Source organism: Halichoerus grypus, chromosome 11, assembly GCF_964656455.1.
Source record: "Halichoerus grypus chromosome 11, mHalGry1.hap1.1, whole genome shotgun sequence".
Classification (NCBI taxonomy): Eukaryota; Metazoa; Chordata; class Mammalia; order Carnivora; family Phocidae; genus Halichoerus; species Halichoerus grypus.
Genome location: NC_135722.1, coordinates 8,630,851 through 8,657,104, shown reverse-complemented (window position 1 = coordinate 8,657,104; position 26,254 = coordinate 8,630,851). Strand labels below are relative to the sequence as shown.

At 52.5% G+C, this 26,254-nt stretch overlaps 2 protein-coding genes across 12 annotated transcripts; one reads left to right on the top strand and one right to left on the bottom strand.

Annotated features, from left to right (window-relative positions):
- Positions 1 to 572: 572 nt before the first annotated feature.
- Positions 573 to 10,331, bottom strand: PLAAT5 (phospholipase A and acyltransferase 5). Its single transcript, XM_078059140.1, has 6 exons — positions 10,156 to 10,331; positions 9,454 to 9,543; positions 7,958 to 8,066; positions 4,851 to 4,959; positions 2,288 to 2,550; positions 573 to 778 (listed from the first exon to the last, which is right to left on the bottom strand). The coding sequence occupies exons 1-6, from the start codon at positions 10,329 to 10,331 to the stop codon at positions 686 to 688; spliced, it is 840 nt and encodes a 279-aa protein (XP_077915266.1). The 3' UTR covers positions 573 to 685.
- A 5,188-nt stretch (positions 10,332 to 15,519) lies between these two features.
- Positions 15,520 to 25,872, top strand: LGALS12 (galectin 12). 11 transcript variants are annotated; one of them, XM_036122148.2, is made up of 10 exons: positions 15,523 to 16,010; positions 17,699 to 17,787; positions 17,914 to 18,127; positions 18,946 to 19,065; positions 19,596 to 19,634; positions 20,262 to 20,288; positions 20,772 to 20,860; positions 21,736 to 21,783; positions 21,995 to 22,014; positions 22,474 to 22,710. In XM_036122148.2, the coding sequence occupies exons 1-10, from the start codon at positions 15,915 to 15,917 to the stop codon at positions 22,530 to 22,532; spliced, it is 801 nt and encodes a 266-aa protein (XP_035978041.1). In that variant the 5' UTR covers positions 15,523 to 15,914; the 3' UTR covers positions 22,533 to 22,710. The 11 variants fall into 11 exon arrangements, with proteins under 11 accessions (XP_035978038.1, XP_035978036.1, XP_035978034.1 ...); XM_078057873.1 differs by lacking the exons at positions 21,736 to 21,783; positions 21,995 to 22,014; positions 22,474 to 22,710 and adding exons at positions 23,712 to 23,862; positions 24,425 to 24,574; positions 25,338 to 25,355 and having other exon boundaries at positions 15,524 to 16,010; XM_078057872.1 differs by lacking the exons at positions 21,736 to 21,783; positions 21,995 to 22,014; positions 22,474 to 22,710 and adding exons at positions 23,712 to 23,862; positions 24,425 to 24,574; positions 24,909 to 25,061 and having other exon boundaries at positions 15,524 to 16,010.
- Positions 25,873 to 26,254: the final 382 nt, after the last annotated feature.

Here is a 26,254-nt window from a genome sequence, read left to right as displayed (position 1 = left end):
CAAATTTCCCGGTAATTCTAAGGTAGAAAAGCAAAGTAAATGTTGATTATACTTTAAAGCAAGGGGGTGTCAAACAACAAAGAATAAGGCTGGTGTATGGTTTTGGATTAAGCACAGATGGCCCCGAATAGCAAGCCACTGAGCTTCCTTCCATTCCCCACCCCCCCCACCCCCCCACCCCCCCCCACCCCCCGCCAACCCCGCACAACGCTGCAGGTCAGGAAGAGCAGGATTCTCATGAATGCAAAAAGCTGGAGACTTTCTAGTTCAAGAACAAGAACTTCTGAAAAAGAGATCCCAGTTACTGGGAATGTTCAAGCAGGGGTTTCCCGGCTGGTGTAGGTGGTATCCAAACATCGCAGACCCGAGTCAGCCTGAGAAACAAGCAAGGCCCTTCCCGCAGGGAGGGAGATGAGACAAGCCTATGAAACGCCCAGCACGGTGCCCGGCGCCTAACGGATGCATAATAATAAATATTAGGTTCTTCTCACCCCGCGAGTCCACGGATCTAAGATCACATATATTGGATGTATTTCTGGAGGGGTAATTGGATACATTCTAGATTCTTCCAGAAGCACACAGTTTTCTCGAGTGGGGTTATGGAGAGAGAAGGCAAGGGGAGGCAAGGAGGCACGTGTCCTGTGGATGGCAGCAGCACTTCCTCTGCTTGGAGTCCCGAGCGCCTTCAGGCAGTTACGGGCTTGGGCCTTATGCTCTCCACAACGGCTGAGATGACCGCTCCTGCAGCCTTTGCCCCTTTTATCAGGGCGTGCTCTACCTGCAAAGCAGACCGGTTCACAGGACATTCAGGGGCCATCCCAGGCTTGTGCCCTGCCCTGCCCCCGCCGCCCCACTCCCCTTCAGCACCCGGCCTGCCTGGAGGAGGAAGCCACCTGTGCTAGCCTCTATTTCCAAAGATCTTAGGGTTGCAAGAGACCTAGAGAATTCAGGATGGCCCGAGATGAACATCAGAGGCAGACACACTCCCTGTCCCCGCCGGGGGCATCCACGGCTCCTGGCCTTCTTCCCTCAGAGCCATTCAGCCCAGGGTCAGCCTCTAGGGTAGGGCTCAGAGGCAAAGGATCTCAGAGTGGCTCAGCCACCGAGGCCCTCATCCTGCAATCAGGGAGCCTGAGAACCAGGGAAGGGAACTCACTTGGACAAAGTCATGGTGGGAGTAAGTGTCTGAGCGTGGCCCACACTCCACAGAAGGCCCCTTATCATCCATTTGGTCCCTGGGGTCTTCTTGTCATGCACAAATGCTCTTGGGATGGGAGATCCCTTACACTGGAGCCCCCGAGCCCCCCACCCACCCCCGCACTGGAGTGAGGCCTCCGGAGAATGGAGTACAGGCTGGGAGAGGACAGAATACAAAGGAGGAAGGTCCAGAAAGTGGAGGGGGACAGGGCGTGGGTGACCTGCTCACGCTCACTCAGCAATAGTAAAGAGACCCAGTATTGGGATTTGAGCCCAGTACCCTGAGGGAACATAAGAACCACAGAAAAAAAGCAGAAAAATTATGTTCCTCCTTTAATTCTTCATTTCTCAGTCTATTAAAAAGGGGATAATAAATACATCCTCTGCTCCTCTCATGGGGTTTTAGTAAGGATCAAATAGGAATGAGGGCTGCTCAATTTGTCACATATTTCGAGCTATTTTTCAAAGCTCTTGAACACATGGACTGTGCCTCACTGGATTTATCCCCGCCCTGTGTGGTGGTGGGGGGGTCACAAACCCAAAGGCAACACGCACGGGCCAGGCAGGTAAGGTGGGCAAAGCTGGTAGGTGGCACGTCGACCCCCACAAGTCCCATCTAAAGAGGCAGCCACTACTTGGCCCTACAGGGTGTCAGCAAGCAGGAACACGGGCCTGATGGCCTGATCAATTAGTTGTTCTAGAAAGGCTGTGATTCCAGATCTTTTTATATAAAACTTCTATGTTTTTAAATGTTGGCAAATAATACAAATTAAAAAAAGAAAAAACAAACCACTACTCATCCAAGCAAAACATGTCTGTGGGCCAAATGTAGCTGAAAACCTCACTTCATCCCCGTTTTGTAGAAGAACAAACAGTCTCAGAAATAAAATGGTCTGGCCAAGGAGACCCCCCAGCCTTTGCACTCCTCCATGGGTTAACAGAGGGGAAACCACCTCCTGAACCGGAAAGTCCTGAGAAGTAGAAGCTCACCAGTACAACAAAGAGCACGAAACCACTGACCACCGTTCTGATCACTGATGAGATGACAAGCCCCAGCAAGAAGCCACCGTCTGAGCAAAAGGCCTCATACCTGCTGGCTCCGGGGCACACCGTATCTGAGGTCATTGACAAAGTGCTCACAGTTCCCTTCGATCAGGCTGTACTGCACTATCTTGTTGATCATCTTTTTTGTACGCTGGATGATCTGGTCCACGGGCAGGGGCAGGTACGTCCCATCCAGCTTGTTGTTGATCTTCCAGGAGCAGCCATGCAGCACGTCCTCCAGGCGGCTGTACTTCACGACCGCGCGGTTGCTGAAGACGGAAGTGATGCTGCCCGCCTCAAATTCCTCACCTAGAGACCAAGATGAACAGAAGCTGGAAAGCTGCGAGGGACAGCAGGGGGCAGAGACTGCCTCAGTCTAAGCTGTGGGTCAAGGTGCTTCCCTCCAAGATCTTGGCTTTGGCATCTGTCAAAGGCATGGCCGAGGACCAGGAGTTGGATGAAATGAGCTGCCCCCCAGTGAGACGCCTGTCGCCTGGATATCAGCCTGCCTATCAGCCCTTTTTCTTTTCTTTTCTTTTCTTTTTTTTTAATGACAGATGATGTTGAGCATCTTTTCATGTGCTTATTGGCCACGGAGAAAAGTCTATTCAAATCCTTTGCCCATTTTAAAAATTGGGTTATTTGTCTCTATATTATTGAATTGTAAGAATTCTTTACATATTCTGGGTAGTAGAACCGTGTCAGATATATGTTTGCAAATACTTTGTGCATTCTGCGACTTGTCTTTTCACTTTCTTTCTTTTTTTTCTTTTTAAGATTTTATTTTTTTATTTGAGAGAGAAAGAAAGAGAACACAAGCAGGGAGGAGGGGCAGAGAGAGAGGGAGCAGACTCCCCGCTGAGCACAGGGAGCTCAATGCGGGGCTTGATCCTAGGACCCTGAGATCATGACCCAAGCTGAAGGCAGATGCTTTAACTATCCGAGCCACCCAAGTGAGTGTGGCTGCCTGGGACCAACCTTCCCAGGAAGACTTCTGCCCTGCACCGCATTCCCCACTGTCAGCAGTCTCTTTCTCATAAAACTCTAGAACTGCTTTACAGCACAGCCCCAGACTCCATTCTGTACTGTACTGACCTGACCAAGTCCTAGGATTTGAGTCTTGCTTTCCTAACCAGACTTCAGTAATCTTCACAAACGTGCGCTAAGCACCCTTAGGTGTGAGCGTCCGCTCCTGGCTGTGGGGCTGGCGTGGGGCTCTGTGACCTGCCTCCCTCTGCAGCCTCAGCTGGGCGCAGGGGAGGCCAAGCAGACTGGGCTCTGGGTGCTACCCACCCAGCTTCCGCCCAGAGCCACTCTGCCTTTCTCTCCACTCAAATATTTGAAATTTGAAAACAGGGTTCCATAGATTTGAAAAAGGAACCATTTAAAAGGCGCTATATTATCATATTCAGTCCCTAGAGGAGACAGCTGCTCAGAGAGGGTCAAGAACCTGCCCAAAGCCAGGGCGGTCCGGTGGTAATTTAAAACCAAGACCATTTTTCTGCTCTGACCATAAGGATAGGCAAATGTGTGTGCCCTTCCCCCTCCGAAAGTTGACCAAGAACAAGAAGTGTCCCTTGTCCTCTTCATACGTATTTGAAGAATATCTCCTGATGTTACAAAAGCTGGGAGAGGGTCATTCAGCTTTCAGGAACAGAATTTGTTTTTAGAGGAAGATCTGTTGGGGAAGGTGGGGACATATCAGTTAGAGACCTCTTTGGTTATACAAGAGGGAGGCTCCTGGACTTAGTCTGGAAAGGGGATGTGGAGGTGATGTGGAGCGCTTTTTACCTTCTCCGCGTGTAGGTGGGGCAGGGAGACGGGTTCCGCTGCAGGTGAGAGGCGGGGCCAAAGGACAAGGATGGAGGGGGTGGGGGTGAGGGCCATGAGCATGGTGTGGCCACAGGCCTTTGGTCCCAGTGCCCTTCTGCAGTTTCATCCTGAGTGGGCAGTACTCACACAGGATACAAAATTCAAAAGGCATCAGAGCATATGCAGTGGTGCCCCCCAGCCTCCCCTTCTCCTAGCATCTCTGGGTCCCTTCACCGGAGGGGACCACTGTGACTGAGTGTGTCTCCCATTCTATCTTCTACCATCACCACGTCCTGCCATCAAATCTCCACTAAATTTTAATTAGTCACCAGTTGAATCTCCGCCTTGTGTTAGGCAAACTTGAGCCACGAAAGGAAGGCTGTGTGTCCACGCTGAGGCGAGATCAGCCTGGGACAGGCAGAAAGAGCAAGGAGACGAGCCAGGGTGGATGTGCCCAAGCCATCAGGAAGCTGGAAGCAGCATTTGGGGGCCATCAGAACACGCAGGCCTCTGCACCCCTCCTGGGGAAGCCTCAGAAATATGAGGAAGGATACCGAGGCTCAGCGAACACGGGGGCCCCCTTGTGCATTTCATCTCCCCTTAGGGCTGGACACTCGGTGGTGTTTGGTAGACAGAGATCAAGCTCCATCACCTAGTCCACTAAGGGCCAGGAATGTGTCGAGTGTTTTACTGCTAATGAAGGGCAGCAGCCGAGGAACACAATAACTAAATGCACTTCTTCTTACTCTGCTAGCTTCAGTATCAATATCGAATTGTCAAGGAGTATCCACCCTTACTCGGGGCAGCCAGATGCACCACGCAGTCATCTTCCACATAGATGGCCCAGTGCTCATAGCCGATTCGAAAAATCTCAATCAGGTCTCCGGGTCTGGGTCTTGGTTTGCCCTGTGATGGGAGAAATAAGATAAAATAAAGAAATGGCACGTGCCCAAGGAACTCCGGAGACACTGTTTGGGGGGGGATTAGCTACAGCTCAGCCTAAAGACACTGGGTTTCATCACTCTGTAGAAATCCAGGCTGCCAGAAGCTCCCTTCCCATACAAGACCAAAGGACCCGCCCCCACTGCTGCTGTCAATCAAGTTATTAAAGCCACAGAGGCTAACTGAGCTAGCTATCAATGTATTGCCCCTGGGCTCCAAATGCTTATCACAGATAAGCTCAGTGATATGTGCGGGAACTCTTAAGCTTTTCTCCTTGAAAATGAGCATGTTGTTAAGCATTGCAAGAGGAAAGGGTTCTCCTGCAGTTTCTGGCTTGGGGCAGGGGATGGGGCGGGTCTAGTGTGGGTGTGAGGACTTCTGGTGGAGCTCTGCCTGAGCCAGAACCCTCCGACAATAACCTTTCTGAGCCCTTTGGCAGAGAAATCAGTGCCCAAACATCGCCTGTACCTGCTGATGTCTCGATTCCCTCTGCACGTCTCCCACATGGACCACCTGTGGTCCAGAGGGTGCCCCGCTCCTTTGCATGCTCAAACCACCTGCTGACAGCCAGCCCCCCGCCCCTTACGCTCCAAAAGGTTGTACTTGCCAGGAGTTACAGTGCCACCCCAGCCTGGCCAAACCAAACTTCTCTGCTCTCCTCTCTAACGAGGTCTGAACCCCTTCCAAGTCTGTCCTTCCCTGAGTATTCTCCCTCAGCCCTGGGAGGTCATATTGAGGTTCTTCATTTCTTATAGTTACTCTTACATAGTTTAACAATTCTTTATAGTAAACTTCCCCCTGTTTAATCTACTGGGTAGTTTGTATCTCTTGATTGGACCCAGGATGCTGATCCTCTATCTCTTCAAAGAGGCCTGGGGAAGAGACTGTGTGGGTGTATGTATGTGGGTATGTGCACAAGAACTTAAACATTTATTAAGAGGGTAGTTCTCATATTAAGTGCTCTCACCACAATAAAAAACAAAGAAAGAAAAGAAAACCTAGAGCTGGGCAATCAGAGCCTGGGGAGACCGAGGGAGCCATGGAGTCGATCACACCGCCCCACTCACCCATCAGCTTTACCACGGCTTTGTCACTTACGCAACAATTTGCCAGTTTTAGTCTAATTTCCTCAAGGCTGCATCTCACCTCTCAGTTCCCAGCTCTATTTCCCTAGCGGAGGACAGCCATTTGCCTGGCAAAAATTCACAGAAGAACTATGAGAGACTATGGACTCTGAGAAACAACTGAGGGTTCTAGAGGGGACGGGGGGTGGGGGGAAGGGTTAGCCTGGTGATGGGTATTAAAGAGGGCACGTTCTGCATGGAGCACTGGCTGTTATACGCAAACAATGAATCATGGAACACTACATCAAAAACTAATGATGTAATGTATGGTGATTAACATAACATAATAAAATAAAATAAAATAAAATAAAAATTCACAGAAGTAAAAGGGGGCTTTTCACCTGTTTCTTTTCTGAGATACAATTTACAAAATTTGTTTAACCATCACCACCATCCATTGGACTTCATCAAAATTAAAAAATTTTGTTCTTCAAAAGATGTTGTTAAGAGAATGAAAACACAAGCCACAGACTGAGAGATAATACTGCAAAGCATATATCTGATGAAGGGCTTGCACACAGAATTTCTGAAGAAACCAAGGGGAAAAATGGGCAAAAAGATTTGGACACTTCACCAAGGAAGATATATATGGAAGAGGTTCAGCATCGTTAGTCATTAGGGAAATGCAAATTAAAACCACAATGAGATCCCTACAGACCTATGAGGATAGCTACAATTTAAGAGACTAACCATACCAAATGCTGATGACGATGTGGAGAAACTGGAACTTTCACACACCACTATCGGGAATGTAAAATGGCACAACCAGTTTGGAAAACATATCTTTATGTTTTATGTAACTCTTTTAACTATGTAAGAGTTTTATGAAATGCAAATTAAAGTATAGTGACAAGAAGCAGATCAGGTGCTGCCTGGGGATGGGGGTGAGGAGAGGCGGGGTTAAAAATACAACTACCATATGGGGGCGCCTGGGTGGCTCAGTCAGTTAAGCATCTGCCTTTGGTTCAGGTCATGATCTCAGGGTCCTGAGACTGAGCTCTGTGCTCTGGGCTCTGTGCTCAACAGGGGAGACTGCTTGAGATTCTCTCTCTCCCTCGGCCCCTCCCACCCCTCAAATAAATAAATAAAATCTTTAAAAAAAAAATACATCTACCATATGATCCAGCCATTTCATTCCTAGGTATTCACCCAAGAGAAAAGACAACATATGTCCACACAAAGACTTGCACACAAATGTTCACAGCAGTTTTATTTGTAATAGCCAAAAACCGGGAACAGCCCAAATGCCCATCAACAGGTGAATGGATAACAGTGGTGTATCCATACAATGGAATACTACCCAGTAATAAAAAGGAATGAACTATTAGTCACATGCAACAATATTGATATAACTTTAAATAATTACATGAAATTATGTGAAAGGAGACAGACAAAAAGAGCACGTACAATATGATTCCCTTGACATAAATCTCTAGAAAATGCAAATTAACGTATAGTGACAAGAATCACATGCTTCCTGGGGATGGGGGTGAGGAGAGGTGGGATTTACAAAGGGAAACAATGTTTTGGGAGTTACGGAGATGTTCATTATCTTGATTGTGGTGACGGTTTTGTGGGTGCACACATAGCACACCAAACATATCCAACTGTATATTCTAAATACGCGCACTTTATCGTATGTCAGTTATAGCCATGTAGTTATACCTCAGTAAAGCTCAGTAGGGTTCAACAAAGCTGTTTTAAAAATTTTTTTAAGGCACAACATCCCAAATCAGGATGCACTTCAACCTGCCACACAGTCTTAATAAAGTAAAACACAGTCTGCAGAAAAGTCGCAGGCGCAGTAAAGATATGCGCTAAGAACTCGTGATACCCACCTCAGCGACTTGCTTTGTTAATTTCCCTGCACTCTCAGGCTTTGGGGTTGAACTCGACTCTGCTCTTTTCTGGTGGGCTGTAGTCTCCAAGTTAACTATGGGCTTCTCCCTAAATGAATTTTGTGAACATAGAGTTAACAAATAACACTATTCCACAATTATTGGAAATTCTGTATTACTTCAGATTTGTGATTTTCAGATCTCTTTCGATTTTGAGACCCTAGGAAACATCCTCCCCAAAGCTTGTTTCCATGATCATGCCGTTAGCTGCCATGCAAAATAATTGCCGTTTACTGCTTTTCAGATGACTGTTAAACTGCTAATGATAGCAATGAGTAGCTTTCAGGATTTTGTTTTTTTTTTTTTATTGCTGATCATCTTTCTTACATGTTTATCAAAATGACACTTGCACATAACTTTTAAAAAAATGGTAACGGTACATAATGGCTTCTAATGAAATGCAACAGGCCTCTACTCCCTCCCTCTCTCTGCCCATCCTACTGGGAGAGGCAAGCCCCTTGAACTCTTGAGCTGTTTCTTCCAACAACTAGCTCCATATGTCTGAGAAATCTCATTAAGCCTCAATACTGTAACTGCAAGTATCATGAAAGAAATCAGTATATTTTGTCCCTTGAACCAAAACGTTGTTAAGAGAGGGCTGAAACCAAGTGCAGGACTATGCTTTGGGATAATATAGTGAAATATATTGGGGTCAAAAATGCCTGGGTTTGGGGCGCCTGGCTGGCTCAGTCAGTAGAGTGGTGGAGTGTGCGACTCTTGATCTCGGGGTTATGAGTTCAAGCCTCACGTTGGATGTGGAGATTACTTTAAAAAAAAATAAAATCTTAAAAAAAAAAAGACCTGGGTTTCAACCCTAGCTCTGATCCTTGCTGTCCAACCTTGAGCTAGTAAATGAATGTGTTTGAACATCAGTTTGATTATCTATAAAATAGAGATGAGAGTATTTGTCTCGCAGAGTTGTCAGGAGGGTTAAAGGAGAGAGCATACATACACACCTGGTACGTTACCAACCAAAAAATGGCATTTTCTTTGCCTTTCCTCCATGCTTTACCTCTTCTCCAAAGTGTAGTGTATGGGGGTGGAGTATAGCTCTTTGGGGAACGTTCAGACCCTCAAAATTTTAAAAAGAAGCAAACTGTGTTTTTAATGAAAGTGAATTGAGGAAATTTGCAAGATCACATCATTCATTAGTGAGACCAAGTGGCCATGTGGTAAGCGCCAGTTCTTAGGGTTCTGGAGGTTCTTGTGGCTAGAAACTGCTGCCGGGCAGGTCTGGTCAGTGGTCCCCAGGCCTGGTGGTAATCTATTATCCGTAGCACACCAGCTTTCCCTTCACTGGTTGGGGTGGGGGGTGGGGGGTAAGCTGGTTCCTATGGAAACCACCTCTGGATTTGCTTTACAGAACTGCCATCAAAATCGGCTCTTCAAAGGCTTCCCCACCCTAAGACCCAGTCCTTCCATACAGAGACTCTTACCGCTCCTGGACGCTTCTGCTCAGCTCTGAAGTTCCCTGCTGCCGCTCCTTGGGAGAGAGCTGGAACAACGCTTGAGATGATTCTTCTAGTGGGGGGTGGGGAGGAGGATGCTATTTAAACCACAACTGCCTCCTACAGGGAATGAAATCTGTGAAGGGAGAGTTGGAGCAAACACCTTGACATCTACGTGAAGGTGGGCTCAGAGCTCCAGTCGAGAACCGTGCCTGGCCTGGTCGGCCCTCAATCAGTTTTTGGGTAAATGAAGGGGATTGTGGGACTAGATGCTGGAGAGGTCTCAGTTCCCCTGGGAAGGAGAGACTCGGGAACTCCCAGGGATAAAATCAAGAGGATGAAGTGAGATCCCAGAAATCCGGAAGCTAAACCTGACAACAGAAGCTTCTGAGGCCCTAGAGTCCTAGAGCCATTGTCAACTCTGTTGGGGAGCTGCCACCTCCGCTTCCATTTCCACCCGAAAGAGGGTCGGAGGGTAGATACCCGAGAGGCGCACTGGACGCCTGGCTCGCTTTGATTGAATTACCAACAAAAGATCATTCCCAAGTATGCGCTCATTCCGGTTAACGGGCATTTTGCACGACCAACACAGAGCTACGAGGAGCCTTGAAGGTATCTCTGGTGCCTTTTCTGGGGGTCCGACAGCCCGCTGGGACCTGAGAACCCCCCTAGTAGGGCCTCGGGGCTCGGTGCAGAGGAGCCCGGTTCCTGCGGCCGGGCCGACGGGGCACAGCTGACCCGCCGGGGGCTGGTGGCCGGTCCCCAGGCCGCGTACCTGCGGCTCGCGGGGCGGGTCTGGGGCGCGGCCGGGGGAAGCGAGAGAGGCGGCGCCTGCTCTCTTCGTGGGCGGCTGGGCTCAGGCCCATCCCGCTGCTGCCTCTGGAGGAGCCGCGGGCGGGGGTGGAGGACGCTGGCGCAGCGCGGTGAGGCCCTGCGGAGGGCGGAGGGGCGCCAAGCGGGGAACCCGGGGCGCGCAGCAAACGGCGGGGGCGCGCGGGCGCTGTGCGCACGGCCGAGGGAACGGAGGGGGCGCTCAGGGCGGCGCTTAGAGGCCCAGGAAAGGCGGCGGCCGAGGTCGTCCCGGGGGTGGAAGGCAAAGCAGAACAGTAGGCACGGAGGCCGGAGGCGCGGTCCGACGTGGCTGCAGAAGCCAGACGGAGCGGACCGGGGAGCGACAAACGCGTTGATGCCAGATTAGGAGGGCCTGGGGAGGCACGCTCAGGAGTTAAGATCTTGAGAGATTCAAAGTTTTTATTTGAATTATTTATATGACTTAAATTATATATTTTGTAACTAATTATATATAACATATAATACATACAAAAGAACACATGGAGGGGCGCCTGGGTGGCTCAGTCGGTTAGGCGTGGGACTCCTGATAACGGCTCAGGTCTTGATATCAGGGTCGTGAGTTCTAGCCCAGGGATGGCTCCACGCTGGGTGCTGAGGCTACTTAAAAAAACAAAAACACATGGAATACATGTAGTTGCGAAACATAATAAAATTACTGCCCATGAATACACCAGTCTACCTAAGAACGGGAACATACCTAGCACAGATGCTCCTACCTGTGTTTTCCTCCCTTATCCCATCCCCCTGCCGCCCTCTGCCATAGGTAACCTCTCCCACTCTTGTGTCTATTATGCCCTTGCTGCTTTTTTTTTTTTTAAGATTTTATTTATTTATTTGAGAGAGTGAGAATGAGAGAGAGCACATAAGAGGGGGGAGGGTCAGAGGGAGAAGCAGACTCCCTGCCAAGCAGAGAGGCCGATGCGGGACTCGATCCCGGGACTCCAGGATCATGACCTGAGCCGAAGGCAGTCGCTTAACCAACTGAGCCACCCAGGCGCCCTACCCTCTGGCTCTTTACAGAAAATGTTTGCCAACCTCTAATCCTATAGGTTTCTCCTCCACCTCTTTTCTTCCTCATAACTTTTTAATTGAAGAAACAGGGACACTGGCTCGGGCAGCACACATACTAAAGTAACAATTAGCATGGCCTCTGCACAAAAATGACATGCAAATTTGTGAAGCGGTCCATATTTAAAGAAAAAAAAAAAGAACCAGGGTTATTGGTCTTGTAAAGTCTCCCGACAGTCTGAATTTTGCTGCTGTTGTTCAACATGATCATTCATGCCCTATAGTCCTACACACGGGAACCCAAGTACAGAGACTCGATCAAATCAGATTGGGCGACTTTTTCTTCAGGAGGATTCCATTAGTGGTGATGTGTTCTTCCATCAGGAAGTAAATATGTCCGTTTCTGTTTCTTTCTGCGGTGTCACCAACATTGATGACCAGGGCTAAACTGTATTGGGTTTGGGTAACCGAAAATGATTGGAAAATGCCAGGAACCCAGCAGGAAAGAGAGAGTCAACCTACATGGTCAAGAGCTGGGGTGGGAGGGGGCGGGGGAATCAAGCTACGTCAAGTTTTTGGTTGAGATTCTTCCATAAATTTATGTTCCATGGGGAGGGAAGAAGGTTCCTGGGATAAACATCAAAGGAATGAGAAGTGTTGTGTTAGCCTCCTGAGGTTATGGGTGATGCCTGTTCTTCCCCCATTTTACAGTATTTCCGTCCAGATGGTTCAATCTCTGTGGGGCGGGGGGGGGGGGGGGAGATAAATAAAAAGCCGCTGGCTTTCCCCTCCAAGTGTGTGTCGTCTCTTTCCAATGAGACTGGAAGCTCCTTGAGAGCAAGAGTGATTGCCCCTCCCCGTAATGACCACAGCGCACAAAAACTCCCTCACAGGGCAGAAGAGCACCCGAATAAGTTGAAACTGTCTTCTCCAGAGTGTATTAACATGCTTTCAGGCAATAACACCTTCATTCCTTCAACAGATGCTGATTGAAAGACAATTATAAGAGAAGATTATAAATAATTATATGCCAACAAACTGGGCAATCTGGAAGACAGTGATAAATTCCTAGAAACATACAAATTAACAAATGCTGACTGAACATCCCCTGTCCATGTCAATTCCTGCACCCTCGCCCTCCTCCAAAATGGTCCTGACTGGAATTAGCCAGCTCCCCCCTCCTCCAGATTATACCCGCAGCTTCTCTGTTTTTCCGTTAGTGCCCCAGACTCTTCCCAATCTTTTGGTTCAAGATGCTGGAGGCTTTTTTCTTTTCTTTTTTTGGCCCCTTTTCCTCATCTTTTTTATCCAGCCAGATGTGCAGTTCTGTTGATCCTTCCTGTCCAGGATTTCTGCTCATTATCCTACCCTCTGCTCCAAGATGGTGCAAAACTGGTCCCAAGAGAAAGAGGATCCATGAGACTCTGCAGTGACCTAGAAGGGAACCAGATAGAAGAAGGGGGTGAGATGTAGACCAAAGTAGGTGAATCTGGGCATTAGTCTCTCCCTAGGCCCAGAGTTACACCCATTCAGGAGCAGGGATAGGGAAAGGAGTTGCTGGATCAAAGAATGGGGGAGAGTGGGGCACCCTGACATCCCCTACCACAGTTTATGATTCCCCGGCTACTAATTGGTTACTCATAGATAAATAGCTAAATTTGCCTCAGTGATGATCTTTGGCCCGTGGGAAGAGCACGTGCTTAGTGTGGGCTTGGGCCAGGACTCCACTCCTGCTGGGGGGAGACAGAAGGAGCTGGTGGCCGGATGGGAGCCAGAAACCACAGCTCCTTACAGTCATTCATTCTTTAAATACATTTTGAGCACTTGCTCGGTATCAGGCATTGCTTGGTGCTGAGGGTGTAAGTATAAATTTGCCCTCATGGAATTTATAGTCAGGAAGTAGGGGGAGGGGGAGACAAACATTAGACAATTCCTCAATATATAATGACCAGTTATGATAAGCGCTCAGAGGGACAAGCCCAGGTCTAGGGAGCTGGGGTGGGGTGGGGGCACCATCCTGGGGCAGGGGGATGCCCCCCTCCTGTCAGTATCAGGGTCATCATCAGCCCTTTCCCCTTTCCCACATGTTCCCCTCCCTCTGGCTCAAGAAGAGGGATTTGCCCTCTCCCACCCCTGGACGGACCAACAGACACTAAGGCCCTCTCTTATTCTGCAGCCTCCCATATTCTACAAGCCCAACCAGGTCCCTCCCAGCTGTCAAAACCCAGGGAAAGGAGAAATGAAATGCATCACCTTCTTCCTTCTGCTGCCTCCACTGTGGGCCCTCGGCAGCCCCCACTCCTGACCCCTGCAATGGTCTTGGGGTTCCAGGATGAGACCAGTTATAGCTATTCCTCTGAATTGTGCTCTGCCCCCCAAAATCAGATGTGGAAATCCTCACCCCCAGTAACTAGAATGAGATTGTATTTGGACATAAGGCCTTTTTTAAAAGGGTAATTTAGGTAAAATGAGTTCACAAGGGTTGAATTCCTGATGACTGGTCCACTTAAAAGAGATTAGGACACAAACACACAGATCAAGGGGCAACCCTCTGCAAGCCTCAGGGAAAAAAAAAATCCTTGCAGACACCTTGATCTTGGGCTTCTAGCTTCCAGAACCATGAGAAAATGAACATCTGTGTTTAAGCAGCCCAGTCTGTGCTATTTTGCTATGCCACCCTCCTTCCTCGATTCAGAGGCGGGGACTGAGGCCGGGTTGGGGAGTGGGGAAGAGCACATTTGCCTCAGGCCAAAAGATGGGCGCCCTGAGCCTGGGACCAGGACCCAGGCCTGCCTCCCAGGGGCAGGGCCCCCTGCCTTGCCCAAAGGAATTCTCCACCTTGGTTTCTCCTCCACATTGTGTATCTAGATTATTCTGTCTGAACACATTTCTGATTGAATTTCCCCACACGAAGAACCTGCCACAGCCCAGCTCCTCCTACCCAGCAAGATCTGAGCAAACTTCCTGGCTCTGCACCACAAGCCCTGCCAGTTAAGGTCTAGTCAGTGAGTGCTTCTCAAACATCCACATGCATCAGAATCACCTGGGGAGTATGCAAAAATGCAGATTCCTGGACCCTGCCACCAGAGAGATTCCTCTTCTGTAGGAGGGGGAAGTGGGTGGGGGCGGCAGAAGGACGTATTTCTTTCTTTTTTTTTTTTTAAAGATTTTATTTATTTATTTATTTATAGGACAGAGAGAGACACAGCGAGAGAGGGAACACAAGCAGGGGGAGTGGGAGAGGGAGAAGCAGGCTTCCCGCCGAGCAGGGAGCCCGATGTGGGGCTCGATCCCAGGACCCTGGGATCATGACCTGAGCCGAAGGCAGACGCTTAACGACTGAGCCACCCAGGTGCCCCAGAAGGACGTATTTCTAACAAGCTTCCAGACCACGCTGATACCACACTAGAGATGCTCCGGCTCAGCTGCCTTTCCCCAGAGCCACCCCTGCACCTGCCCCGTGGTCAGAGCAGCCTTACTCTTCCCTCAGCTCCCCAGGCCCTGGAGCCTTTGCCCAGCTTGGCGTGCTGCCAGGATCTCCCTGCCGCCAAGTCCGACAGGGTGCTCAGATCCTGGGACCTCCCAAATCAGGATAAAGTTGAAGGGTTGTGCTGCCTTTTAAAGGGAAGGCTTTATTGGAATTTGAACCAGGACTGGAGCAACTCTAGTCCAAAGAATCCTGGGGGATCGTGATTAAAAGGCAGATACCTGGGCCCACCCCCAGACACAGGCCTCCCGTGGAGACACTCTTCTGGAGTCACCCTCCCAATACACAGACGAGCAAAGGGAGTCACAGAGAGGGCAAGTGACTTGGCCCAGGGCACACCACTTTAGTGCAGAAGCTGAGCAAGAAGCCAGGCCTCCTTCTGCGTGGAGTGAACTGCCCACTGCACCTCGCTGCTTCTTCTGAGCCTCCAGGGGGCGCTCCTCTCCTCCTGCCCATTTCCCACCATCCTCCACCTTCTTTCTGGTGACCGCAGCTGGGCCCTGGCATTTGGAGCTAAAGCTGAAATGGAGCCCCAGGGGACTATAAATCATGCAAAAGGGAGAAAAGTGGGGGAACGGGCAGGGAAACGAGGGGAAGGGATGAAAACCTCTGGGGGGCGGGGAGGGGAGTCTGGCATGAGAAGCCACTCAGTGATGTGCAAGGAGCTGGGGCGGGGCTTCTCCTGGGACCTGCCCACAAGTGCCACCGCCCCAGCCTCTGCCTGGGGAGGGCTCCAATGGGAGCCCGGGAAACCACAAACCCTCTGCCCTCTCTCTCCGCAACAGCTCGGTGCTTCAGATCCCAGTGCAGGTGGGGGCAGGGCGCTGGTTAGCTAGGTGCTTAGTTCAGGCTTCTTGCTCCTGGACTCGGATTTTTCCTGACAGCCCCAATCCAGCTGGTAGGACTGGATCTGGGGTGTGGACCAGGGGTGGACCGCTGCCCAGACCTGCCCTCTCGGGCCTGCTGCAAGGGGTACGGGGACCCTGCTGGGCGCAGGTGACGCTAACAGCTGGGTGAGCTGCCCCGGCACCTCAGTTCCTGGCTGGGAAAGGCAAGTCCGGCCAGTGGGGGCAGGGCCAGGGCTCCGGGAATCTGGATCTGCATGCCGAGTTGGAGGCACTCCACCCCCATGTCACCTGGAGAAAAACTGGACCCACTTCCTGACCCCTTCATCCTGCAGCCGCCAGTCTTCCACCCGGTGAGCAGCCACTCTGGTCTGGAATCTCCAGGTCTCAGGCCCCCCCACCCCCCGACTCCAGCTGGACCCAGGCTCCCAGGTGGTGGGTGGAGAGGCCTTCGATCTTGGGCCCTGTTCCCCCAGCACCTGCTTATGGACTCTGGAAGGCCCTCCTGAGCTTAGCAAAGTGGCTGACCAGCTAATTCCCACTTGGATGAGAATGATGGGGTTCACAGGGTCCTTACATTTTAAAAGTAATAGAACCTGAAGTCAGTGCTGTGCTCCTACTATGTGATGGGAAGCTAGGCTAGGAGGACCTGGGGCTGCTGAGTAGTATTGTTGTGGGGGCACTGAGTACCTAGGGTAGACTCATCCCCAGCCTGGAAGAGAGTCAGGTTGTACCTCCAACTCAGGAATGGGTGTCCCCCTCACGTCCTCCTCCTGCTCAGTGCTCACGTGGATTTTCTGAAGTCTGGCCTTGCTTTACGGAAGGCTGAATGCCCAGGACACTCTGCCCTCCCATTAATGAATGCTAACTATCACTTTCTCTTGACTTGGCCCCCTCCCCCTGGGAGAGGTGCATCAGCTCAGTAATTATTACAGGCCAGGCCTGGAGCCTGGGAAGTGGGAGGGACTGAGATGCTCAGTCTGGCTAAGCTGTGGGCCCTCTGACAGCCGGGGGCTCCAGTACCTCCCCGGGGGCCTGAGTAATGGGGTGAAGCAACTGCCCAGGTTACAACCCCTCCTTGCTTTGCAGGCTGCCGAGCTCCTACCTGGAGGGCAGCACTGTTGGGGCTCAGCATCTTCTAGATGGCTCGGAGAATATGTGAAAGCCAGTCTTGTGTTATGCCGACATGTACCTGGGACATGTTCACATTCGTTCTGCAAACACCTATTCAGAGCCCACGCTGTGCCAGGCCAGGCGCTGAGCCCAGAAGGGAAAGACAGGGCTTCAGCTCCGAGTGGCCTGAGCCTCCACGGAAGTAGCCAGCCCCGTGGTCTCCCTGTAAGCCCGCCAACGGCCAAGCTAGCCATACGAGTGAAGTGTTCTGGGAACACAGGGGACGGAAGGAAAAACTCAGTCACCATAGTGGACAGTGCTTGGAGAAGGTGTCAGAGAACCCTGAAAGTCAACTTGGATCTCACAGGGCCAAGGGAGAGCAGAGGAAGCGGCCCCGAAAGGCAGGGAGTTGTAAACGTGTGTGTTGTGTGTTAGGAATTCTGCATAGCTTCTAAGTGGGGAAAGGTGAGCCTGGGCAGGTAAGCCGGGCCATTGTTGGGTATCTCTCCAAGCATCCATATCGGGTCCCAACTTGTCCAGCCTTTCTGCCCGCCCCCCAGTTCCTGGGCTCGAGCCAGTAAACAGTCCTCAGGATCTCGATACCAGGCTTCTGGAAGCCAGGGCAAAGTCTCACTGAGGACACTCCCGTGCTCAAGGAGCTGGGGAGAGGGGCAGGGCTGGTGCTGCAAGGGGGTGATGGAGCTGAACTTGGCTTCCCCAGGGCAACGTGGCTTTGACATGTGAGGGTCCCGGAAAGGTGAGAAGGTGGAAGAGAACACTAATTTTTTCCCCCATAGGGACGTTTTCTGTTTGGGGCAGGAGAGTGGAATTTTCTTGTTCTTCTCTCCCCACCCACCCACCTGACACGGGGCTCCCTTGTAAGACCCATTCTCCAGCTCCATGTGGCTAGCTTTCTCCTCTTGTTCAGGTGCTTCCTTATGTCACGACAATTTTCGGTGGCCTGCGTGCAGGCAAGATGGTCATGCTACAGGGAGCGGTCCCTCTAGAGGCACGCAGGTAAGGGGGTGCTCCACGGGGCTTCTGGGGCTCTGCCCTAGAGGCATCGAGCTGGAGGCTCCTCTCTGCCCTCGGGGTCTTGGGGTTTCCGACCAGGGGTGCCCCTTCGAGAGCACCTCTCACCAGGTTCCAGGTGGACTTTCAGTGCGGCTGCAGCCTGCATCCCCGGCCAGATATTGCGATCCACTTCAACCCTCGCTTCCACACCACCAAGCCCCACGTCATCTGCAACACCCTGCACTTGGAGCGCTGGCAAGCTGAGGCCCGGTGGCCCCACCTGCCCCTGCAGAGAGGAGCCTACTTCCTCATCCTCTTTCTCTTTGGAAACGAGGAAATGAAGGTGAGGGGAAGGGATGGGCAGCAGCGTCTAGAACCTGCATCTTTCCCCTCTTCCTTCCTTCCACCGAGTTCCCCACGTCACTGTGAGGAGGGGCATCACTGGGAGGACTTGAGACCCGAGATGACCGAGCAGCTGCCGAGCCCCGTTCCAAGCTGCCCTGGGCCCACATGGCCTGGGACCCATGGTGGCAAGAAAGCTCCCTCGTGCCTGGCCCTGGGGAGGGCACCACTGCCACATTGCTAGCAAGCTCTTTAAGAGCGCCTGCAATACGATGGGCTCTTTTCTAGCCCCTAAGTGCCCGCTCGTTAGATCCTTGCGAGGTGGGTACTCACATCCTCCCCATCTCAGGGTGATGGAGGGCGCAGGGACCCCGAACCCCACTTCAAGGCTTTCTCCACAGATGGGAACTCCTGCCAGAAAGATGCCAGGACTCTGACCTCTCCGGGGGAAAGGGGAGCCAATGAGAACCAGCAGTGGAGGGAGGGCCCTGTGGTGGAGGAGTCGTCCGGCCTCCTGAAACCCCATTTCTTCACCTGGGGCTGGGGCTGCTGAGGGATGACGAAGGGAAGTGCTGTGTCAGGGGCAGAGGGCCAGTGAAAGGGGCCTTGGTTCCCAGGCCAGCTGTGCAAACTTGGGAAGGTCATGGAAGCTCCCCGCGCCATGGGCACGTCATCTGTCAAACGTGCCCATCTCTCAGAGTGGGTGTGAAGGTAAACGAGGGACTTCCCGGGTAAGAGCACCCAGCGAGGCCAGGCACGTTAGCGCAGACTCAGCGCGCATCAGGTGCTGCTGAGCTGTCCGTCTGTCTATGTCTCCAGGTGAGTGTGAACGGACAACACTTTCTTCATTACTGCTACCGGCTCCCGCTGTCCCGTGTGGACACCCTGGCCATATTTGGCGACATCCTGGTGGAGGCCGTTGGATTCCTGAACATCAACGTGAGTTCCCTGGGTGACAACGGCCCCTGACTTCCCCTGGTGTCTGGATGGGCCCAGGACCCCCCCTCCCCCACCCCCGCTGCCCCAGGCAGGCCCTGTCACACCTGTCATAACCAAGGTGGAAGGGATCCATCAGGTGTGGGATACGAGTGGGGTTGAGAAGGTGCCCCCAGAAGGGGACCCGAGAGCAATGGCCAGGAGGTGATCCACTTGGACCCTTGGAGCCACGGGACCCAAGGAGCAGCTAGCTCTGTCCTTCGCCCCCGAGGAGCTTATGAAAAATGTAGATTTCTAGGACCCGCCGCCAGACATTCTGACTCAGTAAGTCTGAGGTGGGGCCTAGGAATCAGCATGTTCAAATGCCGGGTTTGAGAACCACCCACAAGGCCTACGGGGAGAATGAGGAGCTACCCAAGCCAACCTCCACCCACCTCCCGGGCATAGGCAGGGTAGGCAGGAGCCCAGCAAATGACTCGCAGAGCCTGCGGGGGGCCTGAATCCCCCGTGTTGCCTTTTCTTTTTCCTGACAGCCGTTTGCGGAGGGCAGCAGCGAGTATCCGGTTGGATACGTGAGTCTCTGGGGAGCAGGCTTGGCCCTGGTGGTTCCGGCCACCCTAGCTGAGCCACCGGTGCTCCCAGCTCCCCCAGCTTGACCTGCCACTCGCCGGGCTGCTGTCCAAGTTGACAAAAGCCAGCTTCCCTCACTGTGCAGTTGCCATGGATACTGGCACCCCGCCCCCTCCCCCCCCCCCCCATGGCTGGCAAGCCTGGATTCACCTCTCCCAACCCCAGCGGGGGCCCTCTTGGGAAGATGGACTGGGTGGGTTGGCTACCCAGCGTGGGCAGAGCCCCAGGACTCCTATCAGAAGATCCCGCCAAGTTGGAGCTTTCTGTCCTCAGCAACCGGGCGAGGCAGCTGGGGTCGGCCTGTAGGACAGAGAGGGAGATGAGGACCGAGGCCACACAATAAGTGAATGACGGACCCTCTGTCCAGTTCTTCTCCATTCTTCCAGAGCTAGTGTCCGTCTGAATCCAAGAGGGCCCCCCCGGGGCTCTAATCATTCACCTGTGTTGTCTTTGAGAGAGACAAACCCCAGATACCCCCAATTCTTCATAATAATACTGAGAAGCTCTTTCGCTGAGCGAACACTGCATGGTTTCCATGTCTCCTTTCTCTTTCTTTCTCCCCTCGACAGCCTTTCCTGCTGAAGAGCCCCAGCCTGGTGAGTGACCTCCCTCCTGGGTCCCCTAGAGGAGGTGTCGTCCCGGGGGGGCAACCCCACCTGGTGGGAAATGCCCTCAGCATCAAGGTTCCCCCTTCCCTTATAGAAACCTCCAGCTTCGTCTTACCTTTCCTCCATTTATTCTGCAATGATTTGATACTCTTCTGTGCCAGGCCCGGTGAGAGCTCTAGCATAGAGGGACCGGCCAGCCCCAGCCCCCCAGGTGCTCGCAGGCTGGTGGGGAGACAGACCAATGAACAGGCCGTTACAGTTCAGGATGCAGCAATGGGGGACATATCTGGTGCTCACGCCCCGGGAAGGGGGGGCGGCCACTGAGCTCAGCCCCGAAAGGCCAAGGAGAGCCGAGGCCTGCAGTAGATGTTTAATAAATGAGCAGACTGAGAGTCCTCCCGGCTGCAGGCCTAGAGGCAGACTTCCCTCCCTCAGGGCCCCCCTTCTCAGTCATTTCCCATCTTCTTACAGGAGGTGCCCTGCTCGCGTGCCCTTCCCCGGGGTCTCTGGCCCGGACAGGTCATCGTCCTGCGGGGGCTGGTCTTGCCGGAGCCAAAGGAGTAAGTATCCAGATGGAAGGGAGGGAGAAGCATCTCAGAGTGGAGCATGAGTTCTACAAGTACCCCCTCTTTCATCTCCAGCACCACTGCCCCATCGTGGAGCTTGTGGTTGGGAGGGTGCTCAGTGCCGGTCCCAACCACTGAGCACTGGACGGTGCTTGGAGCGGCCCCGACAGCCCCGATTCTGGGAGGACCTTCCCTGCCTGTCCATCTGGTCAGGCCAACTAGCCTCTCATCACAGGTGCCCCTGGGGCCTCCAGAAAGGTCCTTTAAGGGCTCAGGCTGAGATCCAGAGAGAGAATTCGACCTCCCAGGGTGACAGAGGGCAGTGGTTTAGGAAACACAGGCAGGCAGCCCCAAAGAGGAGGCCCAGTGCTGGGCAGTGGGAGCTTGGAGCCGCACACCAACCACACGGAAGCTGCCTAACCTCTCCCACAGGGGGCTCTCCTGCTCCACTCCCCAAACCTGCCGGCTCCAAGCCACTTTCGCTTTCTTTTTCCTGTTTTCCTCTCCTCCCCATCTTTTTTTTTTTTTTTTTTTTTTTTTTTTTAAAGATTTTATTTATTTGACAGAGAGAGAGATAGTGAGAGAGGGAACACAAGCAGGGGGAGTGGGAGAAGGAGAAGCAGGCCTCCCGCGGAGCAGGGAGCCCGATGCGGGGCTCGATCCCAGAATTCTGGGATCATGACCTGAGCCGAAGGCAGACGCTTAACGACTGAGCCACCCAGGCACCCCTCCTCTCCTCCCCATCTTTCCTTCTTTCCCACCCCCTTTCCTTCTTGCTGGAATTGCGTTGGAATTCATGACTTTTCTGGGCCACATCACCTGGGTTTGACTTCTGCTGAGGACACTTACTATCTGTGTGCCCCTTCAAGGCAGTCACTTTTCCTCCTGTGCCTCAGTTTCCTCGGGTGTAAAAAGAGGTAATAATAGTGCCAGCTTCAGGGGTGGTGTGCATGCTTTGAATTGGGCCAGGCACGTAGTAAGCGCTCTACAAATGTGGTGGTCATCAAAATGATCTCCGTGGAGGGGCGGGAGGGAAGGGAAGTGCCCTGTCTTCTCCGTTTCTGTTTCGGTTTTGTTTTCTGGAGTCCCTGACCTCACTAAACTCTTGCCCTTCATGCTCTTGAACAGGCCTGTGAATTCTGGAGCCGGTATGCAGTACAGCCCCGCACAGCACGGCCCTCAAACCAGGCACAACGGGGTTGGAGTCCTGCTTGTGCCTTTTATAAACTCTGTGGTCTTGGGGAAGTCCCGACACCTCTCTGAGGCTGGAGTCCTGAGTTTCCCCATCAGAATAAAAGGAGAAAGGTCATCTCAATCCTAAAGGGAAAATGGAAAAGTTCCCAGGGGTAGAAAGAACACCCTCCCCCCCCACAAAAAAAAAACTTGGAGACACGATACCAGCTTCATGTCCTAGCTCAGTCAAATGGTTATTATTAGTGATGCAGCAGGTCACTGAACTGCTGTTTCTCGGGGGCCATGAATTCACTCACATGCCCCGAGGCTGGACAAGTGACATAAATAGTGAAGCCCTGGGTTGGGAAGGTAAAGTGGAAGAAGTATTTCCATAGAGGCACTCAGGCCAGACCTTCTGATTATTTTTTAAAAAGAAGCTGGAAGCCATCTTTCATATAAACTTTCCCAGTCTGGGCACATGGCATTACTTTGAAGTTGAAGAACACTGTGGGCCAGCCAGGACATTTCTACAGGCCACTTCCGCCATGGGCCGCCAACATAAATGCTGTTCCTGTTGTTTTCTGGAAGCGACTGTGGCTTGAATTGGACAGAGGGAGTCGGAGTTGGAGGGCACGGAATTGGTCTGCATTAAAAATCTGTCCTTCCCTCTGCATCCCTCTCTGCAAACACTGAGGAGGGGGGGATGCGGCTGCAGGTGCTGCCGAGCTTCACTAGGTCTGGAGGGAGTCTGTTACCCGGCCCAGGGCTGTGCAGGACAGGGATTGGGGGGGGAGGGCACCCAGGCCTCCAGGAGTTCTCAGGCCAATGGGAAGGGCATGGGGAAAGGGCTTGGGGTTGGGGCTAGAGGCTCTGTGCGGTGCACTCTCCAGGGCCCCTGCCTTCCGAGCTTCTTCCCAGTGGTGAGCCCTTGCTGCCTCCTTCCCAAAGCTGAAAATATCTGGGGCATCCTTCTAGAACAGTCAGCCATGTGACATCTTGTCCTGGTCACTTATATGGGCTGCTGATCCTCAAGGCACAGGATTTCTGTGAGGAGTCCGTAAAACACATACTGTGTGCCAGGCACTCGCTAGATTTCACATACATCATCTCCTTTGTTCCTGTCAATGGGAGGTATTGTATTATAGAGTGATATTTGTTAAACAGTAGGTGTGATCTGAGTGCTAATTACATGCCCAGTGCTGTTCTAGCGCTTTACCCGTGACAACTCGTGAGGCAGGTGCAGTACTCTTCTCCCCACACTACAGATCAGGAACCTGAGGCACAGAGACGTGAAGTGACCTCCCCAAACTCACAGGACTAGAAAGCAGCAGAGCTGGGTTGAAGCCAGGTAGCCTGGCTCTAACCCGCACGTGATTTGCAAAACACTGAAGACATACCTAGCTTCTAGCCCCCAATAAACATCAGCTACTACTAATGTAATTCTCCCCATCTCGAGTCCCCGGCAAGGTCATTTGCTCCCCCAGGGTCCTCCAGCCTGCAGGTGGCACCGTGGGGATTCAGTCTCAGGTGTGCCTGAGACTCGCTCAGGTGTTCCCACCCCTCTGAGCTGCCGAATCTTCCAGCTGCTCTCCCACATCCATCCCTGCACGCAGGGTCCAGCAGCCGTGGCTCAGAGGAGTCAGGGAGCCCCTTCTCCCGCCCCTTCTCGCAGCTTCACACTGAGCCTGCGGGACGAGGCTGCCCACGTGCCTGTGACGCTCAGGGCTTCCTTCGCAGACAGGACTCTGGCCTGGATCTCGCCCTGGGGGGGCAAGAAGCTGATCTCGGCCCCCTTCCTCTTCTACCCACAGCGATTCTTCGAGGTCAGTCAGAGCCACGTGGCCTGGTCCCTCTGGGGCGGGGCACAGAGCTGCGCTCCGATGGGGAGACAGGGGTGCGTCCTGGGGGTGGGGAGGCAGAGGATGTGGGGCTGGGAAGCCAGGACCTGCCAGCAGGAGCAGACATCCACACCACGGCTCTCAACCCTCCGTGTGGCTGCCAGCGAGCCCACTCCCAAAACACGGATGTAATTAATCAGAGCAGACCCTGGTTATTTAAAAACAAAACAAAACAAAACAAAACAAAACAAAAACACCCCTCCCCCCCCATGACTCCAAAGTGCAGCCAGGGTTGAGAACCGGTGCTCGGGGAATGCAATGGCACAGATGGTGAAACTGAGGCCCAGGGCTGGGATGACCCTTATGGAAGGTCACAGCGGTCTGGTGACAAGGTGGGCGCCCAGTCCTGTTCTTTCCCACCACCGGGTGCCCCACGATTCCGGTCTTTGTGACCCCTGAGTGGAGGGCTCACTGGGTGGGGACGTCAGGCAGGCGGTGGAGGGTCCGTCTGTCCGGAAGCCTGCAGGCCCGGCCCGGCCTTTCCCAGGTGCTGCTGCTGTGCCAGGAGGGCGGGCTGAAGCTGGCGCTCAACGGGCTGGGCCTGGGAGCCACCAGCCTGCGCCAGCAGGCCCTGGAGCGGCTGCGGGAGCTCCGGATCAGTGGCAGCATCCAGCTCTACTGTGTGCACTACTGAGAAGTGAGCCGGGGACCCCACCAGGGAAGGGAAGGGCCCGCCCATGGCCGGTGCCCCTCGGTGTGGCTCCACTCTCCTCCCTGCTTGAACCGCGTGCCTGGCACCGCCACTTGAGTCTGCAGGGGCTTCGGGCCCCACAGCAGAGGGAAGGCACCGGAGCGAGAAGGCTCCCCAAACTCCACGGCTCCCTCCACCAGGAGCCTGGGACTTGGCTCCCTCCTCCGGCAGGGCCCAGACAGGGGGCAGGTAGAGCAGCCTAACAAGGACACTCGAAGGTCCAGTGGCTGAGGGGCGCCTGGGGGGCTCCGTTTGTTAAGCATGCGACTCCTGATTTCAGCTCAGGTCAAGATCTCAAGGTCATGAAATGGAGCCCCGTGTCAGGCTCCGTGCTCAGCAGGGAGTCTGCTTGAGATTCTCTCTCTTCTTCTCCCTCTGCCCCCACCCAATGCTCTCTCTCAAATAAATAAATAAAATCTTTTAAAAAAAAGAATACAGTGGCTTAAAGAATTGAGACATGCAAAAAAAAAAGGGGGGGGGTGCCTGGGTGGCTCAGTCGTTAAGCGTCTGCCTTCGGCTCAGGTCATGATCCCAGGGTCCTGGGATCGAGCCCCACATCGGGCTCCCTGCTCCGCGGGAGGCCTTCTTCTCCCTCTCCCACTCCCCCCGCTTGTGTTCCCTCTCTCGCTGTGTCTCTGTCAAATAAATAAATAAAATCTTAAAAAAAAAAAAAAAGAATTGAGACATGCATTTCCTTCTCATCTAACAGTTCTGGAGAAAATGGTCCCCAGTCAGTGGTGCAGCTCTGCTCCCCGTGGACCTTCAGGAGGGTCCCAGCCACAGCGCCCGCATTCCCAGGGCATCGGCATCATCTGGGTGGCTGAGTCTCGGCAGCTACCATCCCTAGGTTTCGGTCACTGAGGAAGTAACTAGAGAATGTGGTTAAGGCCCACCTGCTTTCAGAAGCCCCGGCCTGGGCTTGGCACGCCCTGTGCACACTCCCATCTCCTCCACAAGCAGTAGGTCACGGGGCCACGCTGGGTGCAGGGAAGGCTGGAAATGTGCTCCAGCAGGATGGCCACGTGCCTGGCCACGGTTCATCCGCTGTGATTCCTAGTATGTGTGGATCTATTTATACTGTCTTATTTTGTGTTTTCCACTTCCGGGGCTAGTTTTTCCCCTATATTTTCAGCTTTCTTGCTTGCTACTGGATTGATGAAATCTTTATCACCCTCCCCACCTTTTTTTTCTATTACAGTGGTTTGGAAGTTTTAAACTGCATTTTATACTTCTAGTGAGTTTATTATTAATAATAATATTAATAATAATAATAATATTAATAAAATTGACTTTTAGGAATGGGTAAAATCCTGAGTTTTAATATATATGTGGATTTGTGTAACCACCACCATCACCATCAGGACATATAACAACCCCATCACTCCAAAAAACTCTTGTGTCACTGCTCTGTAATATACCTCTTCCACCCCGTCCCTAACCCCAGCAACCAGAGGATCTGTTTCCCATTTCTACATTTTGTCTTTTAGAAAATGTCATATAAATGGAACATATAGTATCTGACCTATTTAATCTGGATTCTTTCATTCTTCATTATCCTTTAAAAAAAATTTAGGGGCGCCTGGGGGGCTCAGTTTGTTAAGCATCTGCCTTCGGCTCAGGTCATGA

Bases quoted from the DNA above. Each gene is read 5' to 3' on its own strand.
- PLAAT5 (XM_078059140.1), bottom strand. From the start codon at position 10,331: ATGGGCCTGAGCCCAGCCGCCCACGAAGAGAGCAGGCGCCGCCTCTCT. The intron at 8,067-9,453 runs GTAAGAGTCTCT...AAATTCATTTAG, and splicing joins AGCAGAAGCGTCCAGGAGCG to GGAGAAGCCCATAGTTAACT. The intron at 779-2,287 runs GTATGAGGCCTT...TCTGCTTTGCAG, and splicing joins GTGTGCCCCGGAGCCAGCAG to GTAGAGCACGCCCTGATAAA.
- LGALS12 (XM_078057873.1), top strand. From the start codon at position 15,915: ATGCCGAGTTGGAGGCACTCCACCCCCATGTCACCTGGAGAAAAACTG. The intron at 18,128-18,945 runs GTGAGGGGAAGG...CTATGTCTCCAG, and splicing joins TTGGAAACGAGGAAATGAAG to GTGAGTGTGAACGGACAACA. The intron at 23,863-24,424 runs GTCAGTCAGAGC...GGCCTTTCCCAG, and splicing joins ACCCACAGCGATTCTTCGAG to GTGCTGCTGCTGTGCCAGGA.